The sequence below is a fragment of the Sycon ciliatum genome, chromosome 2, assembly GCF_964019385.1.
Source record: "Sycon ciliatum chromosome 2, ocSycCili1.1, whole genome shotgun sequence".
Classification (NCBI taxonomy): domain Eukaryota; kingdom Metazoa; phylum Porifera; class Calcarea; order Leucosolenida; family Sycettidae; genus Sycon; species Sycon ciliatum.
Window position 1 is genome coordinate 14,017,832 of NC_088644.1, and position 17,716 is coordinate 14,035,547.

Consider the following 17,716-nt stretch of genomic DNA (forward strand, 5'->3'; position numbering starts at 1 on the left):
CATTGTTGTCGAAGTCCAGGACATCAAAAAGGCCTTCAGTGATCTAGATGACAGAGTACGGGTCCTGGAAAAGGACAACCGTACGCTACGAGGTCTGAATAGTACGCTGCACGACACTGTTGCATCCCTAAAGCAGCAATCTGGTGCGCGTGAAGATGCCCTAGCGGCCCTGTCGGTGTCTCCCGTACCATGTGATCTTCAGGTGGTACGGGAACTCGTACATGAAGAGCACCTACAAATGGAAATCAAAAACAACTTGGTGATTGCAGGTCTTCCAGAAAAGGAAGACGAGAATCTGCCAGAAATTGTTGCCTCCCTGATGCCTGGCATTGATGCTCCATTACTCCAAACAAGACGAATCGGCCGACCATCGCCATCTGGAAAGTCAAGACTTGTCCATGTGTCCACAAACAAAGCTACTAAAGCTACCATCATGGATGGCCGCTTTGGCCTCAAGTTCGATGACACAAATGTGTACGTCAACCATGATCTAACCCCAAATCAGCAAAAAAGACCGTCGACAAGCAATACCAATCTACAAGCAGCTACGTGCTAAGGGCATCAAATGCTATTTGCCCTATGCCAAGATTGTGGTGGACGGCACACCCATCAGTTATGATTCAGCACACAAGCTTCTGGAGGGAAATACAGCATAGGAGACCGTGGATTTCCCAGAAGCAACACGTAACACAGCATCACAATCACCTCACCATATTTTACCCCATGCACCAGTCTTCATACCTCGCACCTATCGTGCCCAACCCCGCTCAACAGCAGCCACGACCGTGTTCTCACTCAATCCCCATGCACCAGTTTTTATACCTCGCACCTATCGTGCCCAACAGCAAAAAGCATGCCGAATATGTATTGTCAACTGTTGTAGTCTCCTGAGAAAACAAGCCGAAGTATTGAACCTATTGACACAAGAGTCTCTGGATATTCTTTGTCTAACAGAAACGTGGCTAAATCCCACCATTCCTGATAATGTTGTAACCATACCAGTTTATAAACTATACCGAAAGGACAGAAGCAGTACATCCCTACCATGGTCACAGCTTGGTGGGGGTGGCGTAGCAATCTATGTTAAGGACCACTTGAGCTGCGATTTTCACCCAGAATTTACGTACGGTAGCTGCGAAATGATGACTGTTGAGATCAAGCATCCAAGTCTTCTTATCTGTTTGGTACCGGCCCCCAAGACAACCTATAAGTTCTTTAATATCTACGTTCGATCAGCTCTCCGATCTGTTTGACCAACACAATAGCGTAATTGTAGGCGATTTCAATGCCAAGAACCGAGCCTGGAACTGGAAAGACACTGACACCACAGACTGCAATGGTAGGGCTCTGCAGTCGGTTTTCGTGAAGTTCGATTTCAATGTGATGAATGAAGGGACTGGTACACGACCTAATCTTAGAAGCGGTCAAAACCCGTTGCTTGACATCATGGCAACCAACATACCAGACATTATCAACTCTACACACACACTTGAGCCCTTATCTGATCATTGTCCTGTCATTGCCTCGCTATCTCTCTGCACACCAACCCAGCGTCGAGGTTGTCGACTACGCAGAACGGATTTCGCCAGACTGCGCATTCTAATAGAACAGGAACCGTTTCCTGAGTGCGTAATGGGGACTGAACTTGTGGATTCAGCTTGGAAAGCGTGGGAATCTCATTTTCAGAATCTAGTAGACAGATCTTCTATCTGGACCAGTCAACAGGAGCGTCGAAAGCAGAGCTGGTACACGCCAAATCTACACAAACTGAAGCGGAGACAGAATGTACTGTACCGTGCCTACCTGCGCAACCCTCAGTGTATTGAGGCGAAAGCAGCTTATTGCTTATTGCGGAACTTTTACAGAAAGAAGCTTCGAGCGGCCAGACACGCTTTCCTTGACCGTGAGGCTGCTAGTATATCAAAGAATTGCAGTAAGGGCGGATATGTATGGTGGAAAAGGGCCAAGCAGTTTTGTAACATTGCTGGCAGCAAGTCGTCAGTCCCTGATCTTACAGATGGTGACGCCAGCGCCACCACTGAGCATGAAAAATGCGATCTTCTTGCTCAACATGTTGCAGCCCAGTGTTCAATGCCACCAGTAGTGAATGGACAACCCTCTCAAGCGCCATCATTAAGTGCTTGCACCACCGTGTACAGCATTTCTAAATTTAGTCCTGGTCAAGTCCATTACGACCTAACACACCTATCCCCCGAAAATCCACCTCAGCAAATCACATGATACCGATACTACGCTCAATGGCAGATTTATTGTGTGAATCCCTCTCATTCCTGTTTAACTTGAGCATATCTACTTCGTGCTTCCCCAATTCCTGGAAATCGGCCTCTGTTACCCCATTATATAAAGGAAGTGCCTCTTCACCAACAAATTATCGTCCTATTTCACTGCTGCATCCCGTGAGTCGTCTTTTCGAATACCGGATAGCACTGAGTCTCAGCAGTTTCCTGCATCGCAACAAATTAATATCACCGTCCCAATTTGCATATGTTCCACAGCGATCAGCAACGGACCAACTTATCCTGCTTACTCACCAGATGGCTTGTGTCTCGGACAAACACAACAGATATGATTGTGCATTTCTTGACTTCAGGAAAGCCTTCGATAAGGTTCATCATCTAACACTGATTGAGAGGCTGAGTACTTTTATGACTCGAAACTCAGTGAAATGGTTTGAATGCTACCTCAATCAGAGAACGATAGCTGTCAAGATTAAGGAGACGATCTCTCCCCAATATCCTTTGAATTGTGGTGTTTCTCAAGGCTCACATCTTGCACCCCTGCTGTTTTTAACCTACATCAATACCCTTCCCGACACATTGACCCACAGCGCCCCTTATCTATTTGCTGATGATGTTACACTGCTCAACACTCATAACATCGGTTTACCTGTTGATGAGAATCTGGCCAACTTCCAGTTGGATTTAACAAGCTGCCAGCGCTGGGCTAGAGGCATTCACGGGGAGTTTTCTGCGGCCAAGACCACCATGTTCTCCAACTATGCTCCTCCACCCTCTTCGTCTGTCCAAATGGACAACGTATCACTCAATGTTAAAAGTTCCGTAATCCATCTAGGCGTAGAGATCAGCACTAATCTTAAATTCCAAGACCATTTCACTACTGTGTTCAAAAAGTTTCGCCAACGTGTAAATTTGTTATGCTTTACGGGCCGTCATCTATCGAATGCACATATTGCCCTACTCTACAAGTCATATGTACGACCCACAGTAGAGTACGCTATCCCTGTCTGGTGCTTCAGACTTACTGCTAGCCAGCTAGAATTGCTTGACATTTTACAAGCAAAGATCTGCAGATGCCTGCGGTCTGCGAAGATTGATTTTGATCGCTATGAATCGAAGAATAATTTAAATAGGCTGTGTAATTTGGAATCCCTTCACTTCCGACGCACTTACATTTCCATCACCGTTTTGTTCAAGTATATCCATTGGCACCCAGATTATCTATCCCGCTTTGACATCAATATCTCTTCTAGCGCACGCCGACCAAACAAACTGATTTTCAATTCCCATGGCCGCATCTCTTCCTCTCTCTTTTTGCATAAAATCGGACGGCTGTGGAACTGCCTTCCACCAAGGCTGACATCCCAATATTCACTTTCTAAATTTCAGCAGCAATATCGCTTGCACGTGAAAAGGTTTAAATTTGACTGTAGTGGTATATCCCTGGACATTTAAACTAATTGTTTTATTTTGAACAACCCAGCCCTGTCTTCATTGCTCATTATGTAGCATATACTGTAACAGGTGTAGTTTTCCTCACTGTTTATTTCTATTGCATGATTTGCATCAGGAGATCCCCTCGACAGGCCATCGCCTCTGGGAGATTCTTTTTAATAATAAAGATTAATTTTATATTTTATAAAAAACAACAACTTACCGGAAAGCAAATGACTCGAGCATCGCACGGACCAGATGCTCACGACGAGTGTCGGGTTTGATACCCAGAACGGAGCAGCATGCAGTCGGGTCATTGATTGGTGCCTGGGAACAGAGACATCGGACACTCAAGTTGCGACTCAACCCATTCGCATGGTAGGTCACACGGGGTATCACCTGACAACTTGGTACATGCACAAGCTTTCGTCGGTTGTTCCTAGCTAAAAGTGTGAGCGGGGTTTGTTATTATTGTAGACTCTGTTGCGAATTGAACCCCTTCAGTCAAGAATAGCGAGGGATCGGCTCACTACAAGCGACATGGCCAGCCTACATCTAGCTAACTGTATTCACACCGTGCATGGGCACTTCTTACCTCTAAGCCAGCAATGGCTGGAACGAAGCAAACGCCACCTGAATCTGCATAGGTCACAACACACACGCAGAAGTGCCCATGATAAATACAGTAAAATATATCACCACCGGACAGGATTTCATACACACACATACACACAGACACATACACACACACACATACACACACACACACACACACACACACACACACACACACGCACGCACGCACGCACACACATACCTTCAACAGACTCCGCCATGCGCGATGTATCTGCAACATTCTCGAACCAACCTGCATGCATAGAGAGAATGAATACCAACTATGGCAGGGTGTTGATGGAGCAAAGGAAGCATGCATACTAGTAACTGCCCATTGTTGTGAAAGATGTTTGGCAAGGTGATGGTCTTCATAAAATCAGTGACACCAAGAGGTTTTATGTACTCTTGGTGACACTGATGGCTGTCCTCACCATGACTGTGCCTTGTGAAAATCATTCAGCACACAGCATTGCGAAAAACACTCATCTTGGCGTTTATCTCTTTCCCTCAAACCAATCAATATTTTATGACTTGGGGCTCCCCGCGTGCTAGTTTGTACGTGAAGTGTGTGGGTTACAGTGAGGGCTGCGTCCCACCCGCCTGTGTGGATTCACAGGAAGTGTGAGTTACGAAGTCTGAAGAGAATGTTGAACGGCCTCTGCTGGGATGACGACTACACCATAGCTCAGTGGTTAGAGCATCGCTGGCTACAAGCGAGGGTCCCTGGTTCGAGTCCTGGTGGTGACAGTCAATTTTTCTTCAGACTTTTCCCGTTTATCTCTTTCCCTCAAACCAATCAATACTTGTCATGAAACAGTGTGCTTTCGGAACATGGAGAAAGAGAATGGAGTGGGTTTGAGTGCACATCAGTTTGCAGTAACCCACCCTACAGCTGAGCTCTCAAACCAAAAAGTGCTGAAGTAGCCTGTTGTTGCTATCCATTGATTCAGCCGATCACATCTAGGCCTTACCGACTTTGCTTGCCCACTCCACACAATGCCCTGTGCTGATTGCCACGCCTTCAGCCATGAACGACACCTCTCCATTAATTTGCCACGCCACCATGGGATAGATACCTGCAAGAGCAGCAGAGAGACATGCCATTACATTGTACACACTGTGATGGCAAAACTGGACGAGAACATCAGCATGTCATTGTACACAGCATGATGGCAAAGCTGGATTATAATCATCACCAGCATAGCCCGAGTGCAAATATCACGGCGCACGTAGAAGAAGCCAGTCAAAGTCGTTGGAAAATGGAAAACGCATTTCTTCAGATATACGGATAAGCCCGTGTATGCGCGTGCATACAGCATGTATGTGTATGCGCGTGCACACAGCATGCATTTTGCTGTATCTATGGGCTTTGATGTTGGGAGAATTGCGCTTTCGTACTTTCCAGTTGCCATAAGCACAACAAAATACACAGGTCACCCCTGTTGTTCTGCCTTGTCAAATCACCCCTATATAAATACTATTTCAGGGATCTGTGCATACTGGAGAACAACTTAGAACCTCATCGGCTCAGTGATGCTTCTTCTCCTTCCATGTCCACCAGCTTTCGGGGAGCATGTGTAGGCTGATGTCAGCTTCTTTCCATATCATACTGGGTACATATGCTCTGCGTACAGTACATATAATGTATGTACAGCATACTTCGAAGTACAAGCAAGCAAAGCAACAGGGGGCTGGTGAACTTGACACGGGCACGATGCAGTCAACAGCTAGCTACCTGATGGAGATGCATGCGGAGTAACGGTGCGGACATCCAGAAAGGAACCGGAGCCTAGCGTAAGCTTCAGCTCCCTATCTTCCCAGCATGCCTGCCCAAAGAGAGAAGATTGCTGATCTGCAGCCTGGATAATAAGGAGAAAATCAATTCAAGAAGACAGTGTGGCTAAAGAGTAACATGCTCATCCTGAGCCAAACGAGGAACAGAGAGAGAGAGAGAGAGAGAGAGAGAGAGAGAGAGAGAGAGAGAGAGAGAGAGAGAGAGAGAGAGAGAGAGAGAGAGAGAGAGAGAGAGAGAGAGAGAGAGAGAGAGAGAGACATTAACAGGCTTCTAAGCTAATCTACTCTAGTGACAAGCAGCCACACTGCGTGTACAGACTACTAAACTACCTACAGTGGCGGTAAGTGAAGTCCAGCAGCCTGGTGACTACAGCCTGGTGACTACAGCCTGGTGACTATAGCCTGGTGACTACAGCCTGGTGACTACAGCCTGGTGACTACAGCCTGGTGACTACAGCCTGGTGACTACAGCCTGGTGACTACAGCCTGGTGACTACAGCAGAGCCACGTTCCCTGCATAGGTCCGTGTTTAAAAAAGTGTTAGTGCGGCTCAGTCCCGGGGCTGTTACATTCATGAGGTTGGGTTTCACTAGCCGCCACCGCACATGCATGCATGTACCTGCTGCCATGTGCACTTCGCGCACTCCTTGTCATGACAAAGAATAGGGACTTACAACGGCATGAACTTCAATGGGTCCGCCGAAAATCTCATCCTCACTGGTGCAGATGTGCGTGCTGCATGCAAGCAGTGAAAGACAAACACAAGAAATCAACAATGAGAGCATTGACACAATTTAAAAAGCCATCACCAGTCGTGTCAGTAATATAGACAGTGAAACAAAGGATGAAACAACAGACCATAACATTGGACGTTCGTACAGAAAAGTTGCAGCAGTACCTGCCACAGTAGACACCTCTCAACAACAGATACCTCCGTATTCAGGACACATTCATTCCTCCAGTCTAAACAGTTGTAATAAAATTTCATACGGCAGGCCAGTGTACCAAATAATTATATGAAATTTAAAATTCAAAGCGCACGTGAAATTGCCCGGATTTGCAGTATAGTACATGTTCTGTGTTCAACATAGTCTAGCATACAGAGCTGAGTACTAGTCTAGTATCCACTACAGTATATTTACTATTTACCTAGTGTCAACAATTACTGGTAATGAGTTCAATGGAATGTTCATCAACTTGCACACCGTCGAGCTCCAGCTAGTCGTGTATGCATCGTAAATAGCCGTTGCACTGGCGTTGGAGGCGTCGGTCGCATGAACCTTCCCTGGAAAACAAGCGGCACCGGCAAAGTACAACTGGTGTTGAGAGGGGAAATGGCCATGCTTTGCCTACTGGTACTGACAGAGGTAAGTGGTGGAAGAATGCCCCCCCTCCCCCCCCCCCCCCCCCCCACCCTCTCCCTACTCCACATCCCCAATGTAGGTGCATCTCTCGCTCAGATCTTTTAGGTTGATATGTGCAACAAAACCAAGTAAACCAATGCATCCTGCGTTGGTGCAAAGTTCACAGCTTTACACTACAGTAAAACCTGTCAAGGCGACCAATCAGATAAGGCGACCTCCTGTCCTAGAAGACCACTGAAACCAGCACCAAGAGATGCTATTTCCAGTCAAATGACCCTGGATAAGGAGACCACCTGGTAGCAGAGACCACGTTTTGAAGGTCCCATGAGCGGTCGTCTTAGACAGGTTCCACTGTATACAGTACACACCATGCATACTAGTATATTGGGTCAGCCCCACCCAATGCCAGTCCACAGCCAGTCCAACATATGTGGCACCCGAATAGTTGGAAAATGGAGTCTTTTCTCAATCATGGCCTACTTGTAGGCCCAAACCCTGTGCCTGTCTGTAGGTTAATATGCAGCACACAATTAGCACTAAGGCACAGCAGAGCCAGGGCTCACCTCCAGAGAGTCTCCAAAGCAGAAAAGTATCTAGGGTACCGAACATCAATTGTCCCGCATCGGCCAATTCTCTCGCCTGTGTGCAAATCGAATCAGAGCACACAAAGTCACAAGCACATGTCACATTAAGTATATTACAGGCAACTAGCCGACCTGAAACTGACGGATATGGCTTGGACAGAGGGAAAGTGTGGTGTTTGATTTTCCGCAATGCGCGGACTGCAGCTGAATGGTGTAATGAAGGCAGCACGCTGCGCATCTGGCCCATAGAAAAGAGATCACAGCTGCATACCTTGTTTATGGACTCTTGAGGGCACAAATAAAACTGTACAATAGTACAGTGCGATGTACGTTATACTCGATACTGGAGCACCCCCCCCCCCCCCCCTCACACACACACACACACACACACACACACACGTGCACATACACAGAAGGCAGCAAGTTTCAGTACACTGCATATATCAGCACACGATCTGAAATCTTACCCGGGGAATATTATCCAGTACCCACTGGGCTCGGATGCACATCTGCACAGTACACAGGCATCATAAACGCATACACAGTCAGAAATGGAAAATCAATAATTACATCACGCCATTTGCACAAAAATCACTGTTCGTGTGAGACTCAATTAGGATATGACACCTGCTCTCCAGAAAAGCTGATGTCAACAAAAACTCCGCCATGGGCCAAACAAAGTGGAGTTGCCCGCACTTGTTTATGCATTGCACTTCACGGTACTTTACGATAGGTATGTGTGATTCATTTACTTCGAAGTACTTGAAGAAAAAGCCTAGAACAATGTAGAAGCGCCTCAACAGAGGACACCAAGCACAATACGCCACATGAATCAATGCCGATTAACTTAGAACAGGAAAGATCACGGCTTCGTTCTATAACAATGAACAAAAAGTAGGACGTGACTGCGACACTCGCTGTCGCTTTTGGTGGGAGCATCCTAAAGTCAGACTTACATGGAGACTCTTGAACTCGATAACAGACATAGCCAAAAAGCGACGAATCCTGGTGACGGTATAGATAGCCCGGGACGCCTTGGAAATCGCCTGCGCAGAGATAGAAAAGACAAAAAAAAGTATACATAGACGCCAATGTTCTTCTCTTAAATTCCAATACGTGCAAAAGGACTCGGTCACACTACGTCAGAAATGCTGCGTTAGCGTCCGAATAAGAGTACATATACATGAAGCAGAGTGTGCAGTTCGGAATGGGCTGCCGTCACGCTGAAATTCCTGGAATACATTATTTTAGTGGTGTAATGCGAGCGAGTAGAATTCAAGCAGATCTCCTGCTGCACAACTGCAGCTCAGGTGTATGCCCTACGCCACTTCTCGCCGCTTATCTGCATCAACTATGATGTCATCCAGGAATTTCGCAGTGACAGACACCTATGCAGAAAAATCAAAAGCTGCTCACTCTGGGTTTCATGTACTCATGGCCTGAATCATGACTTTTCCATGGCAACAGACAAATGGCGGGGGTATTGGGCGTCAGACGCAGTAGCGGCAGGCATAGTTGCGTCTGCCGCAGGCAAATCGGTTGAGTTTAATCTGCCGCTGGTAATGAATGCCAGAAAGGTCTTTGCAGTCTGCACATAGCGTACCGCAGCGATTCGGGTCGAAACTGAGTAGTTTTGTGAAGTGTGTCAGGCCACGGCAATCACGAGCAGCAAAATGCACAAATACAGCGTGACCACCACCCCACGTAAGCGTCAAGTGCTCAAGTTTGACGCTGCGTCCAGGGTCAAACAACCAATCACTTACCTTGAACATGAGGCTGTTGTTCCAAGACTTGGCCAAGGGTGCAGAGCGTGTATCCTGCCAGGAGATGAATGGATGCACAATCTCCCCTGTCTCCCTGCACGTAACAATGCACAAAGCAACATGATGATCACCCTTGAAGGCTGGCTATTCCCATATGCCGGGTGAGAGGATCACCAGTGGTTGACACAACACCTCACCCATCACATCTATTAACTAGCAGCCACTATCAATTGACCTCTGTGTCTTATCAGCCAAGCCCACCTGAACAGTTCCTGATTCACACGACTCACTCCTGGTCAGGTACACTTTGATCTTAGTCATTCGAACGCCAGGAAAGCATTAGCTGATCCGGAGATTATACCAGTAACTAGTGTGTAAGGCCTAGCTGTTCTTCTCTGTGAATCTGCAAATTTGTATACAGGCGGAACCCTGATAATTCGAACCCAAAAATGCTGGGGAAAAACTTCTAATTTAATATCTGGGCACTGTAATTATTCTAGCATGTACCCACAACACATCATAGAGATGCAAGATGAGATGAGATGAGATAGGCTAGTTACCTATCCCAGGATGTGAAAGTTCCTCTCGCCAAGCTGATGCCAAGAGAAGATACCTGGCTTGCTGTAATTTTAGCAGCTGAATACAGACAACACATACACACACACACACACACACACACACACAACACACACACACACACACACACGTGCGCGCATGCACACACACACACACACTTTGTCGTGTAAAGGTCGTACAATGTGAACCCTGGAGTTACAATTCATCTACCGTACTTATTTTCTCAATGCCAGTTTCGAGGAGGCTTTTATTCAAGAGGGGCCTTTATTATTTCATTCCATACCAGTATTCAAATCGAATCTCTAAAATTTTCATATTCAAAGCTACTTGGCCTCGAGTTAGTTCGCACACACTACGTCGATCAGGACATGTACCGGTATGTGCATGCACGAGACGTTTTGTACACCCTTGACTTTACATAACATGGCACTACCTGGTCACTACTTGCTTCGCGAATAGTAGTCCGGGCTTCTATTCGAGAGGGGCTTGTGTTTTTTCAAATGGTGACTATAGGGGGGCATTATTCAAGAGGGGCTTCTATTCGAGAGGGGCTTCTAATCGAGTGAGTACGGTATATGTACCGTAAAGAACCGCGAGAGCGCCCCACCATCTCGTCCTTTTGTGGTTGTATCGTGGAGGGAGTGTCCTGTCTGTAGGTCCTACGATACGAATCTTGTGCAGTCCATCCGTACTCGATTTATCTTCGTGCGGACACGAGCTCCACACAAAAACCTGCTGCGTGTGGCCTTAGAACACTAGAGTTCTCACACCGTCCAAACTTCGTCGCACTCTGCCATACGATTTTCCTTTCCCTGGCTATAAAATCAAGGTGGGGCGCTCTCGGGAGATGGGGCGCTCTCGGGGTACTTTACGGTACTTACATGTGGGGTACAGCATACTCTGTGGTGTTTTACACTGCCCAGCACCAGTCTGACCAGTATAATAACGTCACTATTGACCTGCACCACAATGACAAGTACATGCACTACACTGACTAGTGCCTGGCTAACCAGCCCATACTACTACACTGGCGAATGGCTTTCTGCAGCTTCTGCGGACGGCGGATTGGTTTTCCATTGCGTGTATTCATCACATTCCGTGACAGAGCGTGATATCAAGAGTACTACATGTATTACTACATCAGGGATTGTAAGAGCTGTGGCTGGTAAACAGCAGACTACTAGTATCCGGTGTATGCATAGACCACTACTTGTCAAACTATTACCAAGGCTGCCACAGCCGTCACAGCCGGGGCGGCCGATTTTTTGGAGAACACTGCAACAAAGCGCGACGATTGCAGCTTAGCGCAAACGTGGCGAATAATGAAGGATCCTTGTCCCCGATCGTAGCGTCTTTTTGGTTTATAGCAGAATCGAAAAGTCTTTCACTGTAGTTACGCTGAAATGGCACCAAATGCCCGGAAACGCTTGCAATCGGCTTCAATTGTTGAACTTTTCTCACGGGAGGACCCTGGACCCCCACATCCCTTTTGTGGCCGACGCACCTCCAAAGGCCGTGCGATGGGCCTGATTACTTACTTTCCATAGCTTCCTTGATGATGGTGACAAACCGTTCTCAAATGCCCGGAAACGCTTGCAATCGGCTTCAATTGTTGAACTTTTCTCACGGGAGGACCCTGGACCCCCACATCCCTTTTGTGGCCGACGCACCTCCAAAGGCCGTGCGATGGGCCTGATTACTTACTTTCCATAGCTTCCTTGATGATGGTGACAAACCGTTCTCAAATGCCCGGAAACGCTTGCAATTGGCTTCAATTGTTGAACTTTTCTCATGGGAGGACCCCGGACCCCCACATCCCTTTCGTGGCCGACGCACCTCCAAAGGCCGTGCGATGGGCCTGATTACTTACTTTCCATAGCTTCCTTGATGATGGTGACAAACCGTTCCCAAATCAGCTCTGGATCCAGCTCGACATGGCCCTGCTGGGGACGCGTGTACTCCATCTGAAATCCACATCAGAAAGCACATAACGCCCACAAAGGATGGACATGTAGCCAGTGTGCTGAGAGTACTCAACGCCATGGGGGGGGGGGGGGGGAGCAGAGCAATAGAGCACAGTGCACAGTATAACAGTGGGGAACAAGGTTGTGTTGTTGCAACGTGTTACTCTAGCCTCAGACATTTTAGGTGCTCAATATTTTCGGTATGAGGGGAAAAGGCCAGGTTAGGTGAACAGAAATTTTAGGTACAGAGAAGCTGTTCCCTATTGGATTATGTGTGTTAGTGTTTGTTCGGTGTATTGAAATTTAGGTATGAAACAGACGCACCGAAAGGATCGAAAATAAAAGTACACCGAAGATTTGTGAAATTACAGTACTGGCTCATAATGTAATCATCACGCACCAGGGTGGATGGTGTTAACCATGACGGTATACATATGTACGTGCAAGGAAACATACGGTGCTAAGAGTGGGGATGTTGAGATGCTAAGTGCAGTGCTATGCTCTGGGTGTTAGCAAGAGTACATAACCCTCAGGAGTGTGCAACTGCCTGCACAACCTCTATGCAGTGCTGCGACGGCAGAACTTCACATCACGTGACATGGTTCAAAAGGTAACACTGGCAAACAGTGCAAAGTGACCACAAGAGAGTTGTACCCAAAGCTGGGTTGCGTACAACCCTGTATCAATCATGCACAGAGTGCACATAATGTGTACGGGTTCATCACGTGATGTGAAGTTCTGCCGTCGCAGACCCCATAGCTGGAGTTGCACACTCTTGGTGTTAGGCCACCCTTTCTTTTTTCGTTGTTTAACGTCCGCGCCCGCGTACCTTTTTGCCTCCGACCGGAAAAAAAAACAAGAAAGTAGTAGTACCAATAATATGCGAAGTTGTAAATACATGATTGTGTAGTTTCACAGTGTGCCGATCATGACCTTAAACTTACAGTATAATCTTGGCTCCCGGGCATTAGGCCTTGGCGGATAATGCTCGAAAAGGTGGCAGATTCTGCTTTTTTTGCACCGAAATTGGCAGAACCATACAAACCTTATGGCGGGCAATTCCTCGAATTCTGCTCCATTTCTTTATCCACATACCAAACATGCATGAAACTTACCAGAAAAAGTACCGAATTCTGCCAATTTTTCTGCCGGCATTATCCGCCAAGGCCTACCGGGCATGCCTTTGTCTTGTGTTCTTTTTCTTTTTTTGTTGGCTTTTAAATATCGTACGGTGTGTGTCCTAGTAAAAAACCAGATGATTGTAATGAATTCATGACATGCTAACTCCATGCTATGTACCTGTTTTGTTGGATTCATCAGGCATGTGCTCCAATGTACCATCAAAGAGTGTTGTTCTATGCCTGCAAGTGCCGTTAGACCCAGAAATATTGTATATATCACATGCTTTACTGGTCAAAATGTTTGATTGGGGTTTCCAGTTTTTGGAATGGGCTTTTGTTTTTTTTCCGCCCTCCCGCGTACCTTTTCGCGAAAAAAAGGACGTTAAACAATGAATTAACAAAGGGTGGCCTTAGGTTGTCATGGTATATTTCTGTGCCAAATATTGACTGAGGTAGGACAATCTGTGTGTGTGTGTGTGTGTGTGGACGGGGGGGGGGAGTTGTACAGTGTATGTGGCATGTCCAGTGATGCGATCGAGACGCTGGGTTGATACGGTTGGTTATCTGATGCCATGGTGGCTCAGGTGGTACGTGTTCTAATAATTATAAGATACTAGTAAGCAAAGTTGGCATTCGAGCCCAGCAACCGCTATACATTCTACATTCGCATACTGTAATACATGTATGTGTGGGTGGGGAGGAGTTGGGGGTTGGGCCGCATCAGCTTTCCTCTTGTATGCGATCGAATGCTCAAAGATATTTTGACTGTCCAGAGACGTGACACATCAACGAGAGTGTGCTCTTCCTCTCTCTCTCTCTCTCTCCCTCTCTCTCTCCCGCTCTCTCTCTCTCTCTCTCTCTCTCTCTCTCTCTCTCTCTCTCTCTCTCTCTCTCTCTCTCTCTCTCTCTCTCTGTCTGTCTGTCTGTCTGTCTGTCTGTCTGTCTGTCTGTCTCTGTCTCTGTCTGTCTCTATCTCTGTCTCTATCTCTGTCTCTCTGTCTCTCTATCTCTGTCTGTCTGTCTGTCTGTCTGTCTGTCTGTCTGTCTGTCTCCCTCCCTCCCTCTCTCTCTCTCTCTCTCTCTCTCTCTCTCTCTCTCTCTCTCTCTCTCTCTCTCTCTCTCTCTCTCTCTCTCTCTCTCTCTCTCTCTCTCTCTCTCTCTCTCTCTCTCTCTCTTCCTCCTCCTCCTCCCACAACAGAACCATGGGACCGCTATGCATATATGGCAGGGGGTTGACAGGACAGGTTTGTGTGTGTGTGTGTGTGCATGTGTGCGCATGTGTGTGTGCGCATGTGTGTGTGCATGTGTGCGTGTGTGCATGTGTGCGTGTGTGCGTGTTTGTGTGTGTGTTGTGTGTGTGTGTGTGTGTGTGTGTGTGTGTGTGTGTGTGTGTGTGTGTGTGTGTGTGTGTGTGTGTGTGTGTGTGTGTGTGTGTGTGTGTGTGTGTGTGTGTGTGTGTGTGGTTGTGGTGTGTGTGTGTTTGCACACCTGTGCAGTGTGTACACCTGTGATGTAAATCATGTAAACTCATAGCATTCATGGTACTCACCGGCTGAGCAGCTTTGCCAACAAACTTCAGGTCTTTGTCGATGACAAAACATCTCATGCTTGTGCTGCCAATGTCGACACTAAGCACATACTTGCGTTCTCCATTGTCCAAGATGGAGTCAGCTGACTTGGAAGCCATCTGATTGGCATAGAGAGAGAGCAGACAGCAGCACTTTACTTTACGGCACTATGTTTGCACATTGTTGCATCTGCATCTTAATCCTTGTGGGTGGTGGCGTTCCTACGGATGCAGACAACTTGGTCTAACCGAGTCTCTACACGAACCGTGAAATTTTTGCACATTCCCTTATCCAAACCTACTTGCCTGACATATCTAACAATGATGTCATGGTGTTGAGCAAATGGGTTTGTTTATGGGAACTACTAGTAAGTATACAACGCGAGTCGATGGATTCGCTTATGGGAGCTCAGTACATGTATATCGTGTGAGTCGGCAATTTCGCTTGTGCTAGCAAGCGCTGCATCGCTGTACCGCGTCTTTGTCGCTCCATACAAAGCATCTCAATTGATGATGTCATTGCGTAACCTCTATAGACGGCGGCAGCACGGATGTGTGAGCTTTACATTATGATTTTGAACTCGGATGGTGAGCCAATGTGATCACGGATAAAAGGACTCTGACTGTACATGATCTGGTTACTTTGGTAGACGGTGACTCGTCGGTGAGTCATAAGTCCCAACTCGTATTATTTTTGTACTTCCTTTTAACGCAATAAGTATATATTATGGCATGGTTGGGAGGGCAATAATGGATTTTCAGTTCCCGACAAGTGAGTCTGAGGGCCGTAGGCCCGAGGGCTCACTTGGAGGGCACTGGAAATCCATTATTGCCCGACCAACCATGTCGTAATGGATTTATCATTAGGGACCTTTCGCACCCCGCGTACGGATACGAAACGAATGCTGATTCGTCACCTGGGTTCGAGGATTCGTCAGAGTCCCTGCGGAGAACTCGTTTTCACGAATGGAAGCCTCTTCATTCGTGGCACGCTCCGAATCCGTCAGGTACACATTTATTTGGATAGGTACACATGTTTTGCAAGGTACACATTTTTCCCTTGATTCCATGATCCATGCACGTGTGCGTGTAAAAACCCGTACGCCAAACTACCGGCGCCCGCGGCCGTATTCGTAGTTGCCATGCACATTTGCACGACGACTCGCGAAACCTGAAATCTGTTTTCAACGAAACGATTACGAGCCGAATCAAACTTTCGTTTCGCATTCGTTTCGTAGCAAATGCGAAAGGTCCCTATTTTCAGCCTAACATTACTGAGTACACTAACCTGAAAGAATCAAAACTAAAGGAGAAAGTTGACCTCGTGTGCAGCAACACTTGAAAGGAAAGAAAGGAAAGAAAAAGAAAAGCTGATATCGCCACTTTCGAACACGCGTTCACATGTACACTGCACTGCACAGTACACAGTCACCGTGTTCAAATCCCGTAGATTTCACGCGTCCAGTGTCACTGTCAGGGGTTGTCACGGACGACGGGCTTTGGACGCGGGCGTTGGACTGATTTATTGCCCGCTCATACAGATCAGTGATTGGCCATACCCTAGGCTAGGAAACACTCACGTGACATGTGATAAGTAAAGCAAGTTGCGCATTCAAAACACACGCCATTCGCACACGTTAGATTTCCTTGAACGCTTTCGTTGCCATCTCTTCAGAAGGAATTTGGCAAAGGTAATTAATCGAGTAACACGATATACGAAATAATAGCGCGAGCTCCAGTGTGGTAGCAAACTCATTCCTAACACAATATAAATACTCAAAATGCTGTGAGGTGAAATGATACAAGTGTCAGGGGTGGCAACAAAAACGATCAAGGAAATCTAACCTGTGCGAATGGTGTGTGTCTTGAATGCGCAGTTTGCTTTACTTATTGCGTTGATTTCATTTCAGTCTCCACGAAAACTGTTTTCAAAATTACTTCCTTTTACTTTCTAATTACCGGTACGCACTTTACTACAGGATACTTGTACTTTAAGGAATGGTTTGAATACAAAGTCATACTCTCGGATACACATGCGTGCATTGCCTGCAATGCTGGTTGTGCTAGCGTGTGTATGTTCTTGCCCTGCAGCAATAGCAGTCTTTGAGCTGACCTTCTGGACCTAAACCAACAAAATAATTTAATTGCTCCGTACCTGCCGTTTTCAAGTCAGGTTCGAGTATCTTCGTTAGACCCCCAGTATTTCCACTGCATGCTCAGGAAGTGAAGTCGACGCCGGAGTTCCGGTGAGTCACACAACTTGTGCAACACTTGTATAATTATCAATCTCTGTTGAAGACCACGCCGAGCAGAAATAAACTTACAGGAATCACCTACACTGGGAAGAACGTACAGCAGCTGCCTGCCACGCAGACTACTCAACGACGCAGTCTTGACTCGTCGAGTCTTGGTCCTTGAGTCGAGAGGTTTTTCATTATTTTTAGTCAATGCATTCAATGAATGTTCAAAGAATGCAGACTTTTGATTCGGATTTGAATCATGAATGCAGAAGAGTGACACCAAAAGGCAAAAGACATCACGCATCGCATGTATGTGCACAACCACACAACACTTGGCAGCACGCTAGCACATGGCGTAGCGGGAAAGTCCCATCCATGTACAGTAGACTCCTGATATTACGAACTACATTATTATGTACATGTACATGTAGTTCTT

The 17,716-nt window shown here is 46.7% G+C and overlaps 1 protein-coding gene across 5 annotated transcripts in view; it reads right to left on the bottom strand.

Moving 5' to 3' along the window:
- LOC135808855 (putative glycerol kinase 5) overlaps nt 1-17,501 on the bottom strand; it is a 21,119-nt gene extending 3,618 nt beyond the window's left edge. Inside the window, exons 1-16 of one of the 5 annotated variants that reach the window (XM_065322088.1) lie at nt 17,196-17,501; nt 16,329-16,377; nt 15,023-15,160; nt 12,259-12,352; nt 10,373-10,448; nt 9,813-9,906; nt 9,006-9,095; nt 8,517-8,558; nt 8,029-8,104; nt 7,251-7,386; nt 6,776-6,836; nt 6,043-6,166; nt 5,279-5,383; nt 4,510-4,560; nt 4,288-4,331; nt 3,916-4,019 (exon numbers count right to left, since the gene is read on the bottom strand). In XM_065322088.1, the coding sequence (XP_065178160.1) occupies nt 3,916-4,019; nt 4,288-4,331; nt 4,510-4,560; nt 5,279-5,383; nt 6,043-6,166; nt 6,776-6,836; nt 7,251-7,386; nt 8,029-8,104; nt 8,517-8,558; nt 9,006-9,095; nt 9,813-9,906; nt 10,373-10,448; nt 12,259-12,352; nt 15,023-15,160 (1,235 nt within the window). In that variant the 5' untranslated portion in view covers nt 16,329-16,377; nt 17,196-17,501. Of the gene's footprint in view, nt 1-3,915; nt 4,020-4,287; nt 4,332-4,509; nt 4,561-5,278; nt 5,384-6,042; nt 6,167-6,775; nt 6,837-7,250; nt 7,387-8,028; nt 8,105-8,516; nt 8,559-9,005; nt 9,096-9,812; nt 9,907-10,372; nt 10,449-11,926; nt 12,032-12,258; nt 12,353-15,022; nt 15,161-16,328; nt 16,378-17,195 lie in introns of those variants that run through there. The other 4 variants (XM_065322090.1, XM_065322087.1, XM_065322089.1 and 1 more) reach the window with 4 other exon arrangements.
- Nucleotides 17,502-17,716: the final 215 nt, after the last annotated feature.